Source organism: Malus domestica, chromosome 13 (assembly GCF_042453785.1).
Source record: "Malus domestica chromosome 13, GDT2T_hap1".
In the NCBI taxonomy this organism is placed as follows: Eukaryota; Viridiplantae; Streptophyta; class Magnoliopsida; order Rosales; family Rosaceae; genus Malus; species Malus domestica.
Genome location: NC_091673.1, coordinates 1,631,434 through 1,647,689, shown reverse-complemented (window position 1 = coordinate 1,647,689; position 16,256 = coordinate 1,631,434). Strand labels below are relative to the sequence as shown.

At 37.1% G+C, this 16,256-nt stretch overlaps 2 protein-coding genes, 1 non-coding gene and 1 pseudogene across 3 annotated transcripts; 3 read left to right on the top strand and 1 right to left on the bottom strand.

Moving 5' to 3' along the window:
• The first annotated feature begins 625 nt into the window (after nucleotides 1-625).
• Nucleotides 626-1,112, top strand: LOC103452250 (GCN5-related N-acetyltransferase 3, chloroplastic-like; annotated as a pseudogene).
• A 677-nt stretch (nucleotides 1,113-1,789) lies between these two features.
• Nucleotides 1,790-1,871, bottom strand: TRNAS-AGA (transfer RNA serine (anticodon AGA)). Its single transcript has one exon. It is a non-coding gene; the product is annotated as a tRNA-Ser (tRNA).
• Nucleotides 1,872-4,857: 2,986 nt separating this feature from the next.
• LOC103451574 (10 kDa chaperonin, mitochondrial-like) lies at nucleotides 4,858-5,762 on the top strand. The gene is made up of 3 exons (XM_008390990.4): nucleotides 4,858-5,126; nucleotides 5,231-5,370; nucleotides 5,470-5,762. Exons 1-3 carry the CDS (start codon nucleotides 5,022-5,024, stop codon nucleotides 5,516-5,518), a joined length of 294 nt encoding a protein of 97 aa, XP_008389212.1. The 5' UTR covers nucleotides 4,858-5,021; the 3' UTR covers nucleotides 5,519-5,762.
• Nucleotides 5,763-10,399: 4,637 nt separating this feature from the next.
• On the top strand, nucleotides 10,400-16,110 carry LOC103451575 (protein ESMERALDA 1-like). The gene is made up of 10 exons (XM_017336719.3): nucleotides 10,400-10,993; nucleotides 11,769-11,838; nucleotides 12,040-12,107; nucleotides 12,242-12,330; nucleotides 12,763-12,960; nucleotides 13,623-13,827; nucleotides 13,938-14,105; nucleotides 14,531-14,698; nucleotides 14,785-14,975; nucleotides 15,272-16,110. The coding sequence occupies exons 1-10, from the start codon at nucleotides 10,628-10,630 to the stop codon at nucleotides 15,432-15,434; spliced, it is 1,686 nt and encodes a 561-aa protein (XP_017192208.2). The 5' UTR covers nucleotides 10,400-10,627; the 3' UTR covers nucleotides 15,435-16,110.
• The last annotated feature ends 146 nt before the right edge of the window (nucleotides 16,111-16,256 follow it).

Below are 16,256 nucleotides of genomic sequence, written 5' to 3'. Positions count from 1 at the left end.
ACAACTTGTGTGGCTTGAAAAATGAACTCAACATTTACTGCATAATTTATAATTAATCAACTTCAATTATTACAAGTTATGGGGTCATGATATTTTTATGTAATATTTTTTTTTTCCGGGTTTATATCATGTTGTCAACAAAAGAAAAAAGGCAGCCTGACCTTCGAATACTAATTACATGTTTGCAAACTAGTTGAAAGAGATAAGAGCAACTCCAACGTGGGAGCCCTCTCCCCAGGCTATTCAATATTCAATCCAACATGTGAACAGTAACTGTCATTAATGAATAGTAACTACCTTTTGCATCTCCACCGTTGTACTTGAATAGCCTGGCAATAGGCAATAAAATATAATTATTTTTTTAAATAATACAAAATAATTTTTTATTTGTAATTTTGGATAAGATTTTTAATCGTTCTCGTTGCGCCACATGTTATTATCCGAAAAGACAATTATTGGTGATGGATTTCGATAAGATTTTTATTCAATGATGTTGTGTCATGTGTCCTTACTTTTTTAGAATCTTTGAGGATATATTTCAATCAGATGTCATTACCCGAAAAGACAATTACGTATACCCATTATCTTTCACTATCGACGCAGAATAAAAGCAGAGAGAAAGCGAATGGAGGTTAGTGCAGTGGTGGCTACGTCGGCTGCCGCCAGCTGCCACCATGTCCGTCAAGAGCATGGAGTTGAAATGGGTGAGCAGCAAAGGCAAAACCCATTTGGAAAAAACCATAAAAACGCCATCAAAGTCCAAATCGCCATTTCCCTTGCAAGCCATGGTCCCAATTTTCATATCCACAAACCCATCTCACGTACACCCATCCGACCTCCGAGACCTCTTCACCGCCTGCAACCTCTCACCCCACCGGTTCCCCAATTACGCCGATGACGACGGCGTTGAAGTCATCAACTTGCACAAGCTGCGCATTGCTCTCTCCCACAGCTCAGTCTTGGTCTCGATCTTCTGCAAGCCAAGTGATTTAATTGGTGATTCATCATTGTTATCGTCTTCCATCGAAACGCAACAGCAAAAAAGGAGGAAGAATAAGAAGACGGTTGGTTTTGGGGAGTTGCTTCAGAATGCCGTCGTTGCACCAAGATGACGTCACATCCACTCGGGCTCTCGGGCTGGCAATTCCTCACAGGCCCGGAGCTCGGGCCTCCACTCTCCCTTGGGCTGCCCACCCTAAAGCTTCAAGGCCGGGCTATCTGGCCCTATTTCATCCCCTGTCCCCCGAGCATTAGCCCACGCTAGAGTTGCTCTAAGTGGGACTTCTCGAATATGTATGGGAGATTCAAGCGGCACTAAACCCAGAGAATGATGCTGGATTTTCTCTCAATTATTGAAACCCTACTACATTTCATCATGGCCAAAAATAGCAAGTCATGTAAGACATAACGTGGAGATGAATTATGAGCTTGCAAGTAGCTTTTCATGGGCCTTCCCTCCATTGTTCTTGATCAGCACCAACCGCAAAGTTAGATTGTTCATTTTCTGTGACTTTGCATATACTTGCAGCTAAGCTACTCTTAAACAACAGAGTTATATTCGACTTACATGAATAACGATGACATATAATAATATGTATACAGAAAGTTGCCGTATATATAAAAAAAAGCATAATATATTACCGATTCAATATAAATAGTCAAAACATGAGCGGAAGTATCCAAATCACCTCTTTTGGAACAAACAAAAATTAAATGGGAATGGAATAAAATCCTAAACATCTTGTTTTGAAGAACATTTAATTAAAAACAACAATAAAGAAAATAAAAACGTGGACGGCAGGATTCGAACCTGCGCGGGCAGAGCCCACATGATTTCTAGTCATGCCCGATAACCACTCCGGCACGTCCACTTTATCTACAGATCCTTTGAATTTTACTAATTTAATTAAGTCGCTTTCAAGGTGGGTCTCAGCCTTTGCCAAAATTAAAGCAGATTCCGGTATCTGAGAGAGGAGCCACATAATCTCAAAGGAAAGTGCAGGATCTTCTAAGGTGACATCCCCATTGGCGTTGGGGGAAAAAACACCTAATTTTCCTTTCTTAAACGAGGAAAAATTTAGTAGTAGAGTTGATCATTATAGTAACTTCTTGCTTTGTACTTAAGTTTAGAGTCATGCATTAGATATATTGTATTTTAAGCGTCTCATATTTATTCGTTACATTTTTTAAATTTCTTCCGTACACGTTTAATTGTTAAATTCAATCGTTCATGTTATAAATTAATGTATTTAAGGATTTCCACATCATCATTCAAACCATTGACGCCTAAAATAAATGAAAAGGACCAGTGAGTCCCCGTCCTCCAATGATCATGCTTCAGTTTATCAAACACACCATATATGGTTCTCATATCATATTATTCAGTGCCTTTCGGTGGTCTTGTTCTAAGCAGCCCTCGATTAAGATTCTCAGTCAACCCTAGCAATATTAGCCATAAGAAACTCCACTAACTGATGGAAACAGGGAATTTCAGATTAGATTTTGCTCTGTGCGTGTGTGTGTATATATATATATATATATATATTAGTTGGATCACCATTCACCAAATTAAGTATATATATTACTTGGATCACCATTCACCAAAGTCAAACTCAGAAACCATGATCGACCACCAAAAATATTGGAAGACGTACAATTGAAAGTTGATGATCTCACAAATCATTACAGTCGATGATGATTAGTTTGATTACGTATTTGTCGAAAAGACACAGTTAATTACCTTACATATTGCAGGATGCATGTTAATCCGGATCCACGGTTCAACCCTAATAGGAAATTGTCACAAATCACAGATAAGAAAACCATGTAAACCCAAAATTCTTTAAACCTTTGATCGTACTAGTTTAATCCCACTCCAGCTGGGAAACCTGGATCTTAAATCTGATATAAGCACCGTGTATACAGAAGATTGGCATTCGGACTCCTTTAAATAAGTTCATGTGAAAATCATCGATACCTATAACGTTTCTTCTTTTATCGAGTTATAATGGACCACAAGTGCAACTTAAGTTTAGGACGAAAATTACAATATCTAACAAGTTCCACTTACACTTGCTTCTGAAAGATTATGAATGACATTGCTTGCTTGTGTTGAAGTTGTGTTTAGTTGGGTCCTATCTTTGCTAGTGTGCTTTGACTGTTTGAAACCCTAAATTTTAAGCAACAACTATGTGAGAATGTGAGGACAAAGTCTAACATCGGTGAGAAACCAAACCATATATATAAAGGTTTATAAGAAGTTAGACTACTCCCCATAGAACCTCAACTTCTTCAAACTAGCATATATTTCATGTCCAGCTCTATGTGGCAATGATGGGTTTGGCTTTCTATTTACTTAAAGGCAATGCTGATTGGTTCATTGTTCATCCATATATCTCTATGAACAATATTAATACAAACTGTACACGCATCCCAATTATTCTGATCGGGTGGAGAACAATCAATAAAGCTAAGAATCTGCATGAAAATCATAAGCACCAGTCCACACGCTGAAAAAAGAAAGGAAAAAAGATACATGTCTTCGGAATGATAACAAGCATCGATCCAATTTTCTGAAAAAAATAAGAAAATGGGATGGTCCTAAAAAAGCAAATATATGTGCTCCTTTCCTTTTAGTGGGAACCGCAGAAACCTATCACGTGCATGGGATGACCAGTGACCAATGTGGGATTGCAGAATGCTTATGGACCTAAAGTTTGTCAACCATATATATTTGTATATATATTTCATAAAGTTTATGGTCCACACACACACACATATATATATATATATATATATATATATATTGGCACGAAACAATTAACTGGTGGGAAAATTTTACATGCATGATGTACTTTTTGCTGCAAATAGATCGAAGTGGCCATGAGCATTGGGTGTGGCCTGGAATTCCTGCCTCGGACAAGTCATGAGGTTATCATGACTTTAGCTGCTTGTCAAGCCTAAAAAGGTATCTTTTCCAAGGAATAGCTCAAAAGTTCCTCACATTGTTTTCCGATAAAGCCACCATGATCGGCGGTTCCCACTTACTGATAGTTATCTGTTATTCGATTCCCAACGGGCCGGTTTTCTATGGAGAATTTTCAGTGGAGAATGGAGCGGATAATGGAGATGAGATTTTGTCAGGATAAGGATAGGAAGGGTAGACCCGACCCCATCCCTGCGTATGAACATTTCGTTTAGGGATGAGACTTGGTTAATTTGATACAACCAAGTACAAGAGAAATGTAACGAATTTGATGGTTCCTGTTTTCGGGACTTGTTTGGTGGGTCAGACTGGACCATAGTTTTCCAATTAAAATGAACATGCATGGGTTTCAAGTGTTGTTTGGTGGGATTAACTAGGACTCGGACTAAACATGAGTGTTGAACCAATTCCAAAATAACTCGGACTCTAAAACCTGAACTCAGAAACGAGTTCGAAGACGAGCGCAAGCTTTCGTCTCCGTCACCCTCTCCTCTTCTCTCCTCTCTTTTCTAAGGAGATTAAATTTGTAGACAAAATTTTGTAAACTAAATGATATAGAAGTTGATGATTAGATTATTACTTAAGCGTTGATAAACGTGATCATTTCTATTAGTGTCACATAATTTGATTTGCAGATTTTGTCTACAAATTTTGTTTCCCCTAACATTACCCTTTGATTAAACAATGTTCTGATCTCCATCTAAAAGCATTGGGCTATTTTCAATGAAGGTAAGCCCAAACAACAGAACAAGGCCAATGTATTGGGCTATTTTATTACCAAACAAGGCCTAAGCATTGGACTGTATACATCAATAAACAAAGGCCCAAACTCCACTATCAGACCCAAGCCCACAGCCCCCACCTCCCAACGCCTAAAACCCCAAAAACCCTAAGACCTAGAACCTTCCATCATCTCCTTGAACTTGATCAACAAGCAGTCCCCCACCTCCCCAAACCCTCACATTGTAAACCATCAGCCGTCGTCCTCTTCCCCCAAACCCTAAACCCAGTAGCTCCAGTGTTCTCAGAGACCCAAATGGCGAGGCGTTTGATCCCAACTCTCAACCGCGTCCTGATCGAGAAAATCATCCCGCCCTCCAAAACCACCGCTGGCATTCTCCTCCCCGAGTCATCCACCAAGGTAAATTCTATGACATCATCTTCTTCTTCGCATAAATGTAATTAGGGTATAGGGTTTTATTTTGATCTGAATTTTAACGGTTGGGATTGGTCCAATCGGTGCAGCTAAACTCAGGGAAGGTGGTAGCTGTGGGACCAGGAGCCAAGGACAAGGCCGGGAATTTGATTCCGGTGGCCGTGAAAGAAGGCGATACGGTTCTCTTGCCCGAGTATGGAGGCACCGAAGTGAAGCTTGGTGACAAAGAGTATGTCTTTTGTGCCAATTCTGCCCTGTTTCTGCAATTTTTTGCATTAGGGTTCTTGGATTTATATTTGGGTTTTTGGCTGGTTGGTCTGTTTTGCAGGTTCCATTTATACAGGGACGAGGACATCTTGGGCACTCTCCACGATTGAGTCATCGGAACACGAGGGTCAGACGTAGCTGATGAAACAGTGGACTGGGATGTTCTTAATCTAATGGGATGTTAGTTTTCTTTTTAATGAACTAATTTGAAGCATCTTTATCTGTTTATTTCACCATCTTCCGTTTGGATTGGATTTTTGGCACTGGAAATTATGAGCTAAATTTCGTTTCGAACTGGTAGAGACAATGGTATCATCCTTGTTGGATATTAGTGAACTTTCCATTGCTTCCAAACTCGGAACATTTCGCATTGTCTTTGTTGCAATACATAGCTAACCAATCATAACCAAAAGTAGTGATTGGATACGGAATTCGTAATGTTAGCCTTTTCCTTGGTTTCGTGTCCTTTCCCTGTTTTATCTGTATCCGCTTCCAATGTCTTCGGTTTCTCAGTGAAATGTGTCATCTTTTGTTCATAGTGTAATCAAGGAAGCCGTTCTGGTTTATAATGCATTTCATATGGTGTACATTATGGTTTGATTGGTGCCTAGGATTGCATTGGATTGGACAATTCGTATATTATTGAGGGTACAAGTGAATCATTTTCGTTTTGAGGGGATTAGACATGAATGAAACTTATCGTTTCTTCAACATTATTGTGGTGTTTCCGTTCGCAATCAAAATGATCATATCAAACTATGTAATGGTTGTGTGTGCTTATTTTTCGGTTTAGGCAACAGTCTAAGACGCGAGTGCAAAAATCACTTCTCCTGTAATATATTCGTACAGAAAGGAAATTAGGGGGCCTAGCTAGCAATCTGTGGTTTTATTTTGGCACTTTGGATGTGGTCAAATCTTAGACATTCTCTTATCTATATATGATGCTTCTGTGGAGCCGAATCTGCGGTGCCTGCTGGCTGTTTGTTCGAATTTTGCAAGAGAGCAGTTGCTTTCAAATTTTCAGTGGCAGACTTTATTCCGATGAATATGATTTGTCTTGTGGAATTTCTGTATTATTAATCAGATTGCTTTCTGTTATTAGAGTTTGATTGAAACGTTGGACCTACTTTCTTAAGTGTAATGAGAAGTTAATGCCTTTTTGAAGGTTATAGTCTTTGTGTTAGATATTATATTAGTATATTTCGTTTTCGAACCTCAACTACAAATAGTCTTGGTAATTTTATATACAATCTATTATTAACTCGATACGAAATGACACGAAACTATTAGGTTTTGGGTCAATGCTTAACAGGTAGGGTTATCCAGTCAACTCGTTAAGGACTATACCAATCGATCATAGAAGAAAAATTATGATTCATATCATTCCGATTAAGCTTCCTTCCTATTAATTTGGAACTTCTTCAAAGATCGTAGTTCTCGAACGAAAAGATTCTGGAGCATCTTCGGGTTTAGGTATTGTTTCACTAATTCTATATTTATTGTATAATACAATCCTATAATATATAATTAATAATGTTATTATTTATTATGTATAATTAAAAAATAATTCATCTTTAATTAATAAATAATTTTATTTAGAATTAAAAGATAATTCTAAATTAACGAAATGGTAGTAAATTTGCGTATAATACAGAGATTATACATATATTTTATGTGTTATGCTCGTACGATGTTTTATGTATTATATCCGTATTATATTTTTATGATGTGTTTTGAAAGTAACATGTATGTGGTATGTAGACCTATAACATGTAGTGCTTAATGAAAAGAGAAATGTTAAAGGGACTTTTAAAAATGGTATTCTTTATGGATTTTTAAATCCGTTAAGATCATTTGGGTGCTCTGATACGACCTGTTAGATTAAAAGATTTTTACACAATGACACAAACACAACAAAGATGTCTTGTGTGTCAAGTCTAACTAAATCATTTTTGCTCTTTATATTAAAATATAACTGAAAATTGTTACATCTGCTCTTAGAAGGTGGCCACATGGGTAAACATTCCAGATCGTAACTTCAGCTTTCCCAATCGAAAGCTGGCGATGAAGACGATTTAGTGGGTCCATGTTGAGATTACCTTATTCGGATTAATATTCCCCAATTTTATGACTTTGGGTTCCGACAAAATTTTATTATGTTTTGGTGTATGGTATTCATCGGTGAGTTGGGAGACTAAATCATTTTTGTTCTTTATGTTTGGTAAAAAATCTAAAGGATTCAATGGTCTAAAGCTATAGTGCATGCTATGTTCCGGTGCAAATAGTTAAAACACAACAACTAACTTGTTTATCTTGCGTATCTCGCTAATGAGTTAACTTATATGATCAATTGGTCTTAGCATTCGTCTTTTGCATGACATGTAAGTTGTTACAGGAAGTGACTAGTTGGTCTAGCGGTATTGATTCTCAACCCAGTTGGAATATGCTTAAGTTCAATTTATATAGATAAATAAAATATGTATATGCTCGTAGAGAGTTTGATACTAAGTTGTAAGTTATTACGAAAAAGATGCATGGATTCACAAAATACTTATAAAACAATCATTGTACATATCTTATCGTTTGTAAAAAGTTTTTATTTGGAAGTGAGAGGTCTTAGGTTCGAATTTCGTAGATGACGAATTCGATATCAAATTAGGTTGTCCATTGTGTAGTTTAACTGAACTCCCAATATCAATGTACTCAAACAAAAAAAAGTGTACTGCAATTATTGAATCAAAACAAACAAATTACAATTAGTTTATTTTAACTTAGTTCGGCATATTTAAAAACTGCATGAATTGATATAACTAGTCAATATATAACGATTACGTATTGAACTCGTTATCAAGTATTAATCAAATTTGAAATCTTTCATGTACAACCACTTACAACAGTACAAACTAATTACCAATGAAAATGACCCAAGTTCTTGTCGAGCTAAAATACCACAATTTCAATAAAAAACTAAAATAAAAATAAAGAACTGGGACAGTAATGCAGCCACGTAGTCACTCTGATCGATTAAATTAAATTAAATAAAAAACCATCACTGATAGAAAAACAAAAGAAGAATAATTTCAATTCAAATGTCCACATGGTTGCCAAACTTGAACGAATCGTGATGGATGGAGTGATACAAATACAGCCAATTTGTTAAAAAACAAAAGGAAACATGCTCGACGTGGTTAGTGGTCACTGATAATGCTAATATCCAATTAAAATAAGAAAATATTCCAAATTTCAAGACACTTAGAGATTGTTTGAAAGTACTTTTAAAATGAATAAAAGCATTTTTAGAGAATATGTTTTGGATCAAAAAACACTTGAAATACTTCCTACAATGTGCTTTTTGCATGAAGCATTTAAGTGTTTTGGGAAATTTTATTTAAACCCATGTAACATCTTTCTACCCTTAACTTAAATTTTAGATGTTAATTGTCTTTTTTACCGCATTATATAATTACCATTAAGTACAAGATGAAATTAATAATAAAACTAAAATTTATCAACAAACCCACACACTATAATTAAACTCCACCATGACTCCTTGTTTATCTTATGTTCATTTCGGCTAAAACCCTATAACTTTTATAGAGAAAAAACAAGTTTTTTTTTTTTTTTTCAGTCTGTGGAAAGTGCTTCTATCGCTGCAACATTAGCTGTTGATAAGGAGTTGCAACCAGACAAGGTGAAAGAAAAATGTTAGTTTCCAACTGCAAGCTTTCAGTGCACTTTGAGGCTGCTGAGGTGAGATTTCTTCAAGCATCGTATAAACATCCCCGAAGCATCAAACATTTAACAGCTTGAATTTGATGCACGACTACTGTAACTACTTGGTGTTGGTGATGAGAGAGAGATAGAGACCATGTGTATGTGTATGTGTATGTGTATGTGTCGGGGATGGTGACAATGGAAACATGAAGGAGGTTACATTTGTAGCCATGGGAAATGCTATAAATGGGTGTAAAGATCATTTTACATTTTGAACTGGGTTTGGGATGATAGTTTAGGTAATAACTCTGGATTTAAAGAGATATTAATTATTTAATAAAAAATAATATGGGTGGAGATAGTAAGTCGGGTGTAGAGAGAGGTTACATGGGTTCATATAAAATTTCCCAAGTGTTTCTGATTTTGTGCATCAACACACTTGCATTTGAACTTGATTAGTTTCAAAAACGTTTTTACCAAAGCATCATCGTAAAAACACTTCTAAACAACCTTTAATTGATGCCAACAACCAAACAGCAAATTTAGATAGATCATGTATACCGCTATAGTGGTGTTATAATTGAATAACACCATGTTAATTTTTAATTTTATTCTACATAATATTATGTTATTGAACCACAACATTATTATGACGGTATACGCATCTATCTAAATTCTTCTCCAACAACCAAGGAATATCATATTTTAACCCAATTAAATAAGAAAAATACGATTGAGAAATTGAGATGGTAGTTCAATTACTTGTACCGAGGGCCAAGATATCAATATTCTGCAATTAATTATTATTACTTAGCAGTCTCCCTCTCACAAAGGATCGAATAAACCTTTATATACAAAAATAAAATCCTCTTATATAAAGTTACCCGTTAGGATTAGAGATAAGGTATAGAATAAGTAGCATAATCCTACTCCCAATTTTCCTAACCCAAATAACTAGCGTTATCAAATGACAGAGATCAACAAAAGGTGTGTGAGAAATAAAAAAATGTGTGTGTGGATATCACACCTAAAAAAAATATACTGCAAATTTCTCTAATTCATATGAATTCATTCTCTTTTAAAATTCTAATTAAATACATATAGAACTACAAAGAATTAATGAAAATCCAATTGAATTCACTACGAGTTTGATACGAATTTATTTATAATAAAATGTATACAGATATTTGACAAATCTTTGACGTAATTATTTGGAAAAAGAAAAAGAAAATTCAAATCTGAAAAAGAAAAAGAAAATTGAAGAAATGAAGAACACTGGGAGGAGAAGCGCCGAGCACGTGCACGCCCAACTGATTCTTTTGTTCGAATCTATACAATACAAACGCTTCTCTCTCTCTCTCTCTCTCTCTCTCTCTAAATTTCTTCTGCGTCCACTTTTTCTCAAAATTTTCTCAGAAAACCCAATTCACAAGAAACACACAGCCAGAGAGAGAGAGAAGGCCACATGACGTAGCAGAGAGAGAGAGAGCAGTACAGAAATTCCAATGCACCCATACAACCGGCTACCGAGTAGCGGACACAACAGCCCATCGCCGCCGCCTTCGCCGCTCCGCTCGCCCCGGTTCCGACACGGCCGCTCCAAACCAGGTGGCCGGTTCAACCAGCCGGGTCGGACCCTAATCCAGCGCATCGTCTGGCACCTCCTTTCCGTTCTTATCCGCCGCCAGGGCTTCTTCCTTTTCGCCCCTCTCCTCTACATCGCCGGCATGCTCCTCTACATGGGCTCCGTCTCTTTCGAGGTCGTTCCCGTTATCTCGCATCGTCTCGCCCCCGGCTCCGTCTACCGCAGCCCCCAACTCTACGCCAAGCTCCGCCCCGAAATGGATGCTGATAACTCCTCCGCCGATGCGGTGCGTCTCATCTCTTCCTTCCTTGCTTCCTTCCTTCCTGATTTACAGTTTGAGATCTTATTCAACATACATGAATTCGAATTTCAATGAATCTGCTTTTTTTGTTTGCTTTGTTTATTGTTCAACATAATTTATTGAGGAAATTCAAATCATTGATCACATTGGATAGGATTGCTGGGCGTTCCAAGTTGCTTAGTGATTAGTAATTAATCGGCCACACTGCTTATGATTTATTCTAGGGATTTGAAATCTTGTGCAAATGGACTATGGATTTGAACAGTCAATCTCTAAGTTGCCAACTTGCCATAGATAATCAAGCTAGTAGCTGTAATCCTCCGGCGAACTGTTTGTAATCAAACTTATTACGATTGCATTTCGTGCTATTTAGTCATCTTAAACTTGGGTTATACAACAAATAAGTAGATCATCATCAAGAGAAAATGCCGGGAAGTTGAATTTGAACTTATTATGATCGCATTTCGTGCTATTTAGTTATCTTAACCTTGGATTGTACAACAATAAGTAAATCACCATCAAGAGAAAATGCCGGGAATAGAAAAAACTTAGAGATAATGCCCCTATTACATGGGAAGCAGTGTAGAAGTGGGCTTTGAAGAAGATTTCTTGTTGATCTTTTTGAATGTTCCCTTTGTTAACCTACTAGGTTCTGTAGGCTATTCTTAGAGATCTTGGATTCTCTCGATGTGCTTATGACTTAGAATTCTAGGTTCCTCGTATGCAGTGCTACTTACTGACCCCATCAGGTTCTCTGTAGATTTCAACTGTTTGGAAACATTCCTATAAAAGTGGCGAGTGGAGACCGTGTGTAAACAAATCCTCTGGAGGTATGAGTTATCTCAACTAGTTCTTGCAATTTTATACACTGATCGCTGCTGGTACACTTTTTGAATTTCTATGCGTTCACAGCCCTCCTTTTTGACATTTTCCCCTACTGTAGCAATGGCTTTGTTTTCTTTTCTATTTAGTTTGGCACATTTATGTATTTCTGTACATTTTTAATGTGGTTTCACTGTTTATACTTGTAGGTTTAGCCGAGTCAAATGGTTATATATACGTTGAGGCAAATGGTGGTCTAAATCAGCAGAGGACTTCAGTAAGTTTGACTCCTGTCTTGTTGAGCGTTTCTTTTCATGTTTAAGTTTGTGCTTTGCCTATTGCGTAAGGAAGATCATTCTTGTAACAACTTTCTTGACTCCTTGATGGATGGTTGTTGTTGATGCTTTCTAGATATGCAATGCAGTTGCTGTTGCAGGCTATCTTAATGCGACACTTGTAATTCCCAAATTTCATTTTCATAGCATCTGGAGAGATCCAAGGTTTGTCAAAACTTTCTCTTTGTTGTTGCGCTTGTATGATCAGGGTGCCTTACAACAAATATCCATGCTTTTGTATGGACGACATGCCAAAATTCTGAGGTACATAAGAAACAGAGTGTGAATCTGAGAAGAAACAGTGTGTGAAGTTTGGCATGTTTTCCATACAACTTGGCTCAGTTTAACACTTCAGCTTAAAAACAGAACTGAAGGAGGGTTGAAAGTGTAAAGTTACATTATGAGATAAAAGGAATAAAATGATATAAGGTGAAATACAGCATTTTTTTAGTTATCGGGTTGGCCTGACCTAGCTTATTACCTCATAGATTTATCAGGAGTTTTCTGTTGAACAAAAATATGAATCTAGTATCGACTGTTTCATTCTCATATAGACTGGAATCTGATTGCCTTCTCTTTTTTATTACTTTTGTCCAGTAATTTCAGTGAAATTTACGACGAAGATTACTTCATCAGTATGTTGGAAAATGATGTACGTGTGGTTGACAAGATTCCTGAATATTTAATGGAACGATTTGATCACAATATGACCAATGTTTACAACTTCAGAATTAAAGCATGGTCTCCCATTCTGTACTATGAGGATGTTGTTCTCCCAAGGCTACTTGAAGAAAAGTGAGTCAGAAATTCTTAATCTTCATATTGCCTTTATTTATTTAAAGATACTTTCTCATTATGTTGTCCTGCTAAATGTTGTGCTAAAAATGAAAACTTTGCATCAAATGAGACATGCTGAGGCCTTAGGTGCGAGTCCTATATTTGTGTGCAGGTAGAGGTGGTAAATTTCAACCTTGACCTATCACCCCACATGAATATGATGTTTTTGGGTTGGACACTTTTTCTGCTATGTGTTTTTTATCTAACAAATTTCTGCATGGTGGATGAGGTTTCTTGGGTTGAGGCACAATAAACTTGTGTACTTGATATTAACTTTATTAGTGGCCATCAATCATAAATTCATTCTTTATATGTTGTTTTATCACTATTTTAAATGAGATCCAGTAACTATATGTTCTGTTTAACTTTTTGGTATTAAATACTTAAAAAGGTTTTTGTTCTGGGGCATTGAGCTAATATGGACTGTTATGCACTTTGTGCAGGAATTGAAAATTTTAATTTTTTTTTATCTATTGCATATTCTAGGGATGCTTATATTTCCATCTATTTTTTTATGATCTGATATATTCGTCCTTCATCAATTTTGTGAATGGGTGTGGCAAGATTCAAGCGATGCTTATATAAAATGATCCTTATGGTTATATTGGTGGATGAAACAGGGTTATACGGATTTCTCCTTTTGCAAATCGTTTATCATTTGATTCTCCTCCTGCTGTCCAACGGTTAAGATGCTTGGCAAATTATGAAGCTTTAAAGTTTTCAAGTCCTATATTAACTTTGGGAGAAGTTTTGGTTGTAAGAATGAAAGAACGCAGCACAAATTATGGTGGAAAATATATTTCTGTTCATCTTCGGTTTGAGGAGGTTTGTCCTGATAAACTAGAAGTGTGGCATTGTAATTGACTTTTTCATAACCTCATGAAGAAGGTATTATTTTTCTTTCACAAGTGGAATTGCTGATATCCTATTTGCAGGACATGGTTGCGTTCTCTTGTTGTGTTTTTGATGGTGGAGAGCAAGAAAATGAAGATATGAAAGCAGCAAGGGAAAGAGGTTGGAAAGGGAAATTTACCAAACCTGGTAGGGTTATACGTCCTGGAGCAATCAGGGTCAATGGCAAATGTCCCCTTTCTCCCTTAGAGGTATAACTTTTGCTTTTGGGTAGTTCTTTCTGGTGTGTTTAATTACAAACTGAACTTCTTCTTGAGTCTTGACTAACGGAAAAAAAAAAGTTTTGCATGAATTCCTATTGAGCAATGTAAATTTCACATTCGAGTTGAGCAACATAACAGGGGGTTAGCCACCCCTCCCTTATCCGTTGTGTCATTCCTGTATTGGAACCCAGAATAGGAGGCACTTGCATTGCAAGGCAGACTATACCACTGTGCTATGATGCCATCTGCCAGCTGGGGTCCCCTAAATTGATGTTTTCAAAGACAATTGCAACTGTCTTTTTTCTTTGTTGAATTTGTTATTACTTTGGAAAGATTTTATGACTTTTTCAAGTTTCTTTTGTATTTCTTGATATGGATAGTTGATTATTTCTTTTTATGTGTCATCTAATCAGGTTGGCTTGATGCTGAGGGGAATGGGTTTTGAGAAGAACACATTTATATATTTGGCATCCGGAAAGATATATAATGCTGAGAAGTCAATGGCCCCATTACTGGAAATGTTTCCTAATTTGCAGACAAAAGAGATGCTAGCGTCAGAAGAGGAGCTTGCTCCATTCAAGGTCCAAATCGTTTAATTCTGTTTGGTTCTACTGTCTCTGTGGTACGGTATAACACAATTGTTCTGACTTTGAGTTACTGCTACTAGAATTATTCTTCCAGGATGGCTGCGATAGATTACACTGTTTGTCTTCATAGTGAAGTATTTGTGACAACTCAAGGAGGGAACTTTCCCCATTTTTTGATCGGACACAGAAGATACATGTATGGTGGACACTCAAAGACTATCAGGCCGGACAAGCGGAAGCTAGCATTACTCTTTGATAATCCACAAATTGGGTATGTATACATGACTACTGCTGCTAGTTTAGTTTCTTTGAGGGTGAATCTTAGTTTAGTTTCATTAAAAATGCGTCTTTGTATGTACTGAATGGCTAGAAGTTTGGTTACATTTGCTGATATTTGTGTCAATGCCTTTTATGGATGTTGCGGCAGTAGGCAGGAGGTTCTAGTCGTCGCAGTGGGTTAAGTATAGATGAAAATACATTATGGACTGTCATGCATTTGAGTTATATGAACAAAAATGTCTTGGACACCATAGTAAACATTTCTTGGCTTTGTTGTTTATTCCTCAGATGGAAGACTTTCAAGCGTCACTTGCTGGGCATGAGGTCCCATAGTGATTCAAAGGGCTATGAGATCAAGAGGCCTAATGACTCTATATATACCTTCCCATGCCCGGATTGTATGTGCCGCTCAAACAAGACAGAAGATTCAAGAGCAGCATCAGCTACATGATTTTGCTTGAAGATGCCTTCGATTATGTGAGCACACCTTACTGCTGACCCCCCCCACATTTGTGTTGCCATTTTTTCATTTTTTTCCCCTGTCCGGATGCGGAGAGGGCATACACCAATTTTTGGGAGATACAAGGAATTTGTTGGAGGTCACAATTGCCTAATTCTTTACCCGGGATCGTACGGTGAGGAAGTTGCATAATTTGTATACGATGTCAGAAGACAAGATAGCGGGACACGAATCGTTCCATCACAAGAGTTTCCCGGGTGTCTGACGGAGCATTGTTTCATATCTGCAGCTGCTGTATTTAACAAGCTGTGCACTGACAAATCACATTCCTTTCACACCCTGGTTTGGCCGTGTTTGTAGGTTAGTTAAGAATTTGATCTGCAATTGCAGACAGGATCAGGTAGGATAATTTTTGTACATTTATCCAAGATCAGGGCATTCGTTTTATTTCGATTCTTTTTTTTTTTCTTACGGTTCTTTCGGTGTTTCATATGTGTATCATTTCCTGACCTCTATCCCCTTCCATCGAAGTTTTACCTTCGTTACGGACGCTCCCAGGATACGTTTTAAACTCCATCAGTATGTACATTTTGTGATACAGGGAGCTTCAATGTAATTACAGTTGGCCTCAATTTTTTTAAAATTGTAGTGTGCTTCGTTTTCTTTTCTTCTGTGGTTTCATGAAGCGGAAAGTTATGAAGCATGTAACAATACGTGATTGACTTTCCTGTTACAGTGTCGTTTCATGAAGCGTTTTTTGGGAATGGTATACGGATCGTGGGCATGTGGAGATTTTGTCCATTACACCACTTT

What these genes read in the sequence shown, in the direction of transcription:
- LOC103451575 (XM_017336719.3), top strand. Translation starts at nt 10,628, where the DNA reads ATGCACCCATACAACCGGCTACCGAGTAGCGGACACAACAGCCCATCG. An exon ending in TAAATCAGCAGAGGACTTCA is followed by an intron (nt 12,108 to 12,241) that starts GTAAGTTTGACT and finishes GATGCTTTCTAG; the next exon opens with ATATGCAATGCAGTTGCTGT. An exon ending in AGGAGCTTGCTCCATTCAAG is followed by an intron (nt 14,699 to 14,784) that starts GTCCAAATCGTT and finishes TACTGCTACTAG; the next exon opens with AATTATTCTTCCAGGATGGC.
- LOC103451574 (XM_008390990.4), top strand. Translation starts at nt 5,022, where the DNA reads ATGGCGAGGCGTTTGATCCCAACTCTCAACCGCGTCCTGATCGAGAAA. An exon ending in TCCCCGAGTCATCCACCAAG is followed by an intron (nt 5,127 to 5,230) that starts GTAAATTCTATG and finishes CAATCGGTGCAG; the next exon opens with CTAAACTCAGGGAAGGTGGT. An exon ending in GTGAAGCTTGGTGACAAAGA is followed by an intron (nt 5,371 to 5,469) that starts GTATGTCTTTTG and finishes TCTGTTTTGCAG; the next exon opens with GTTCCATTTATACAGGGACG.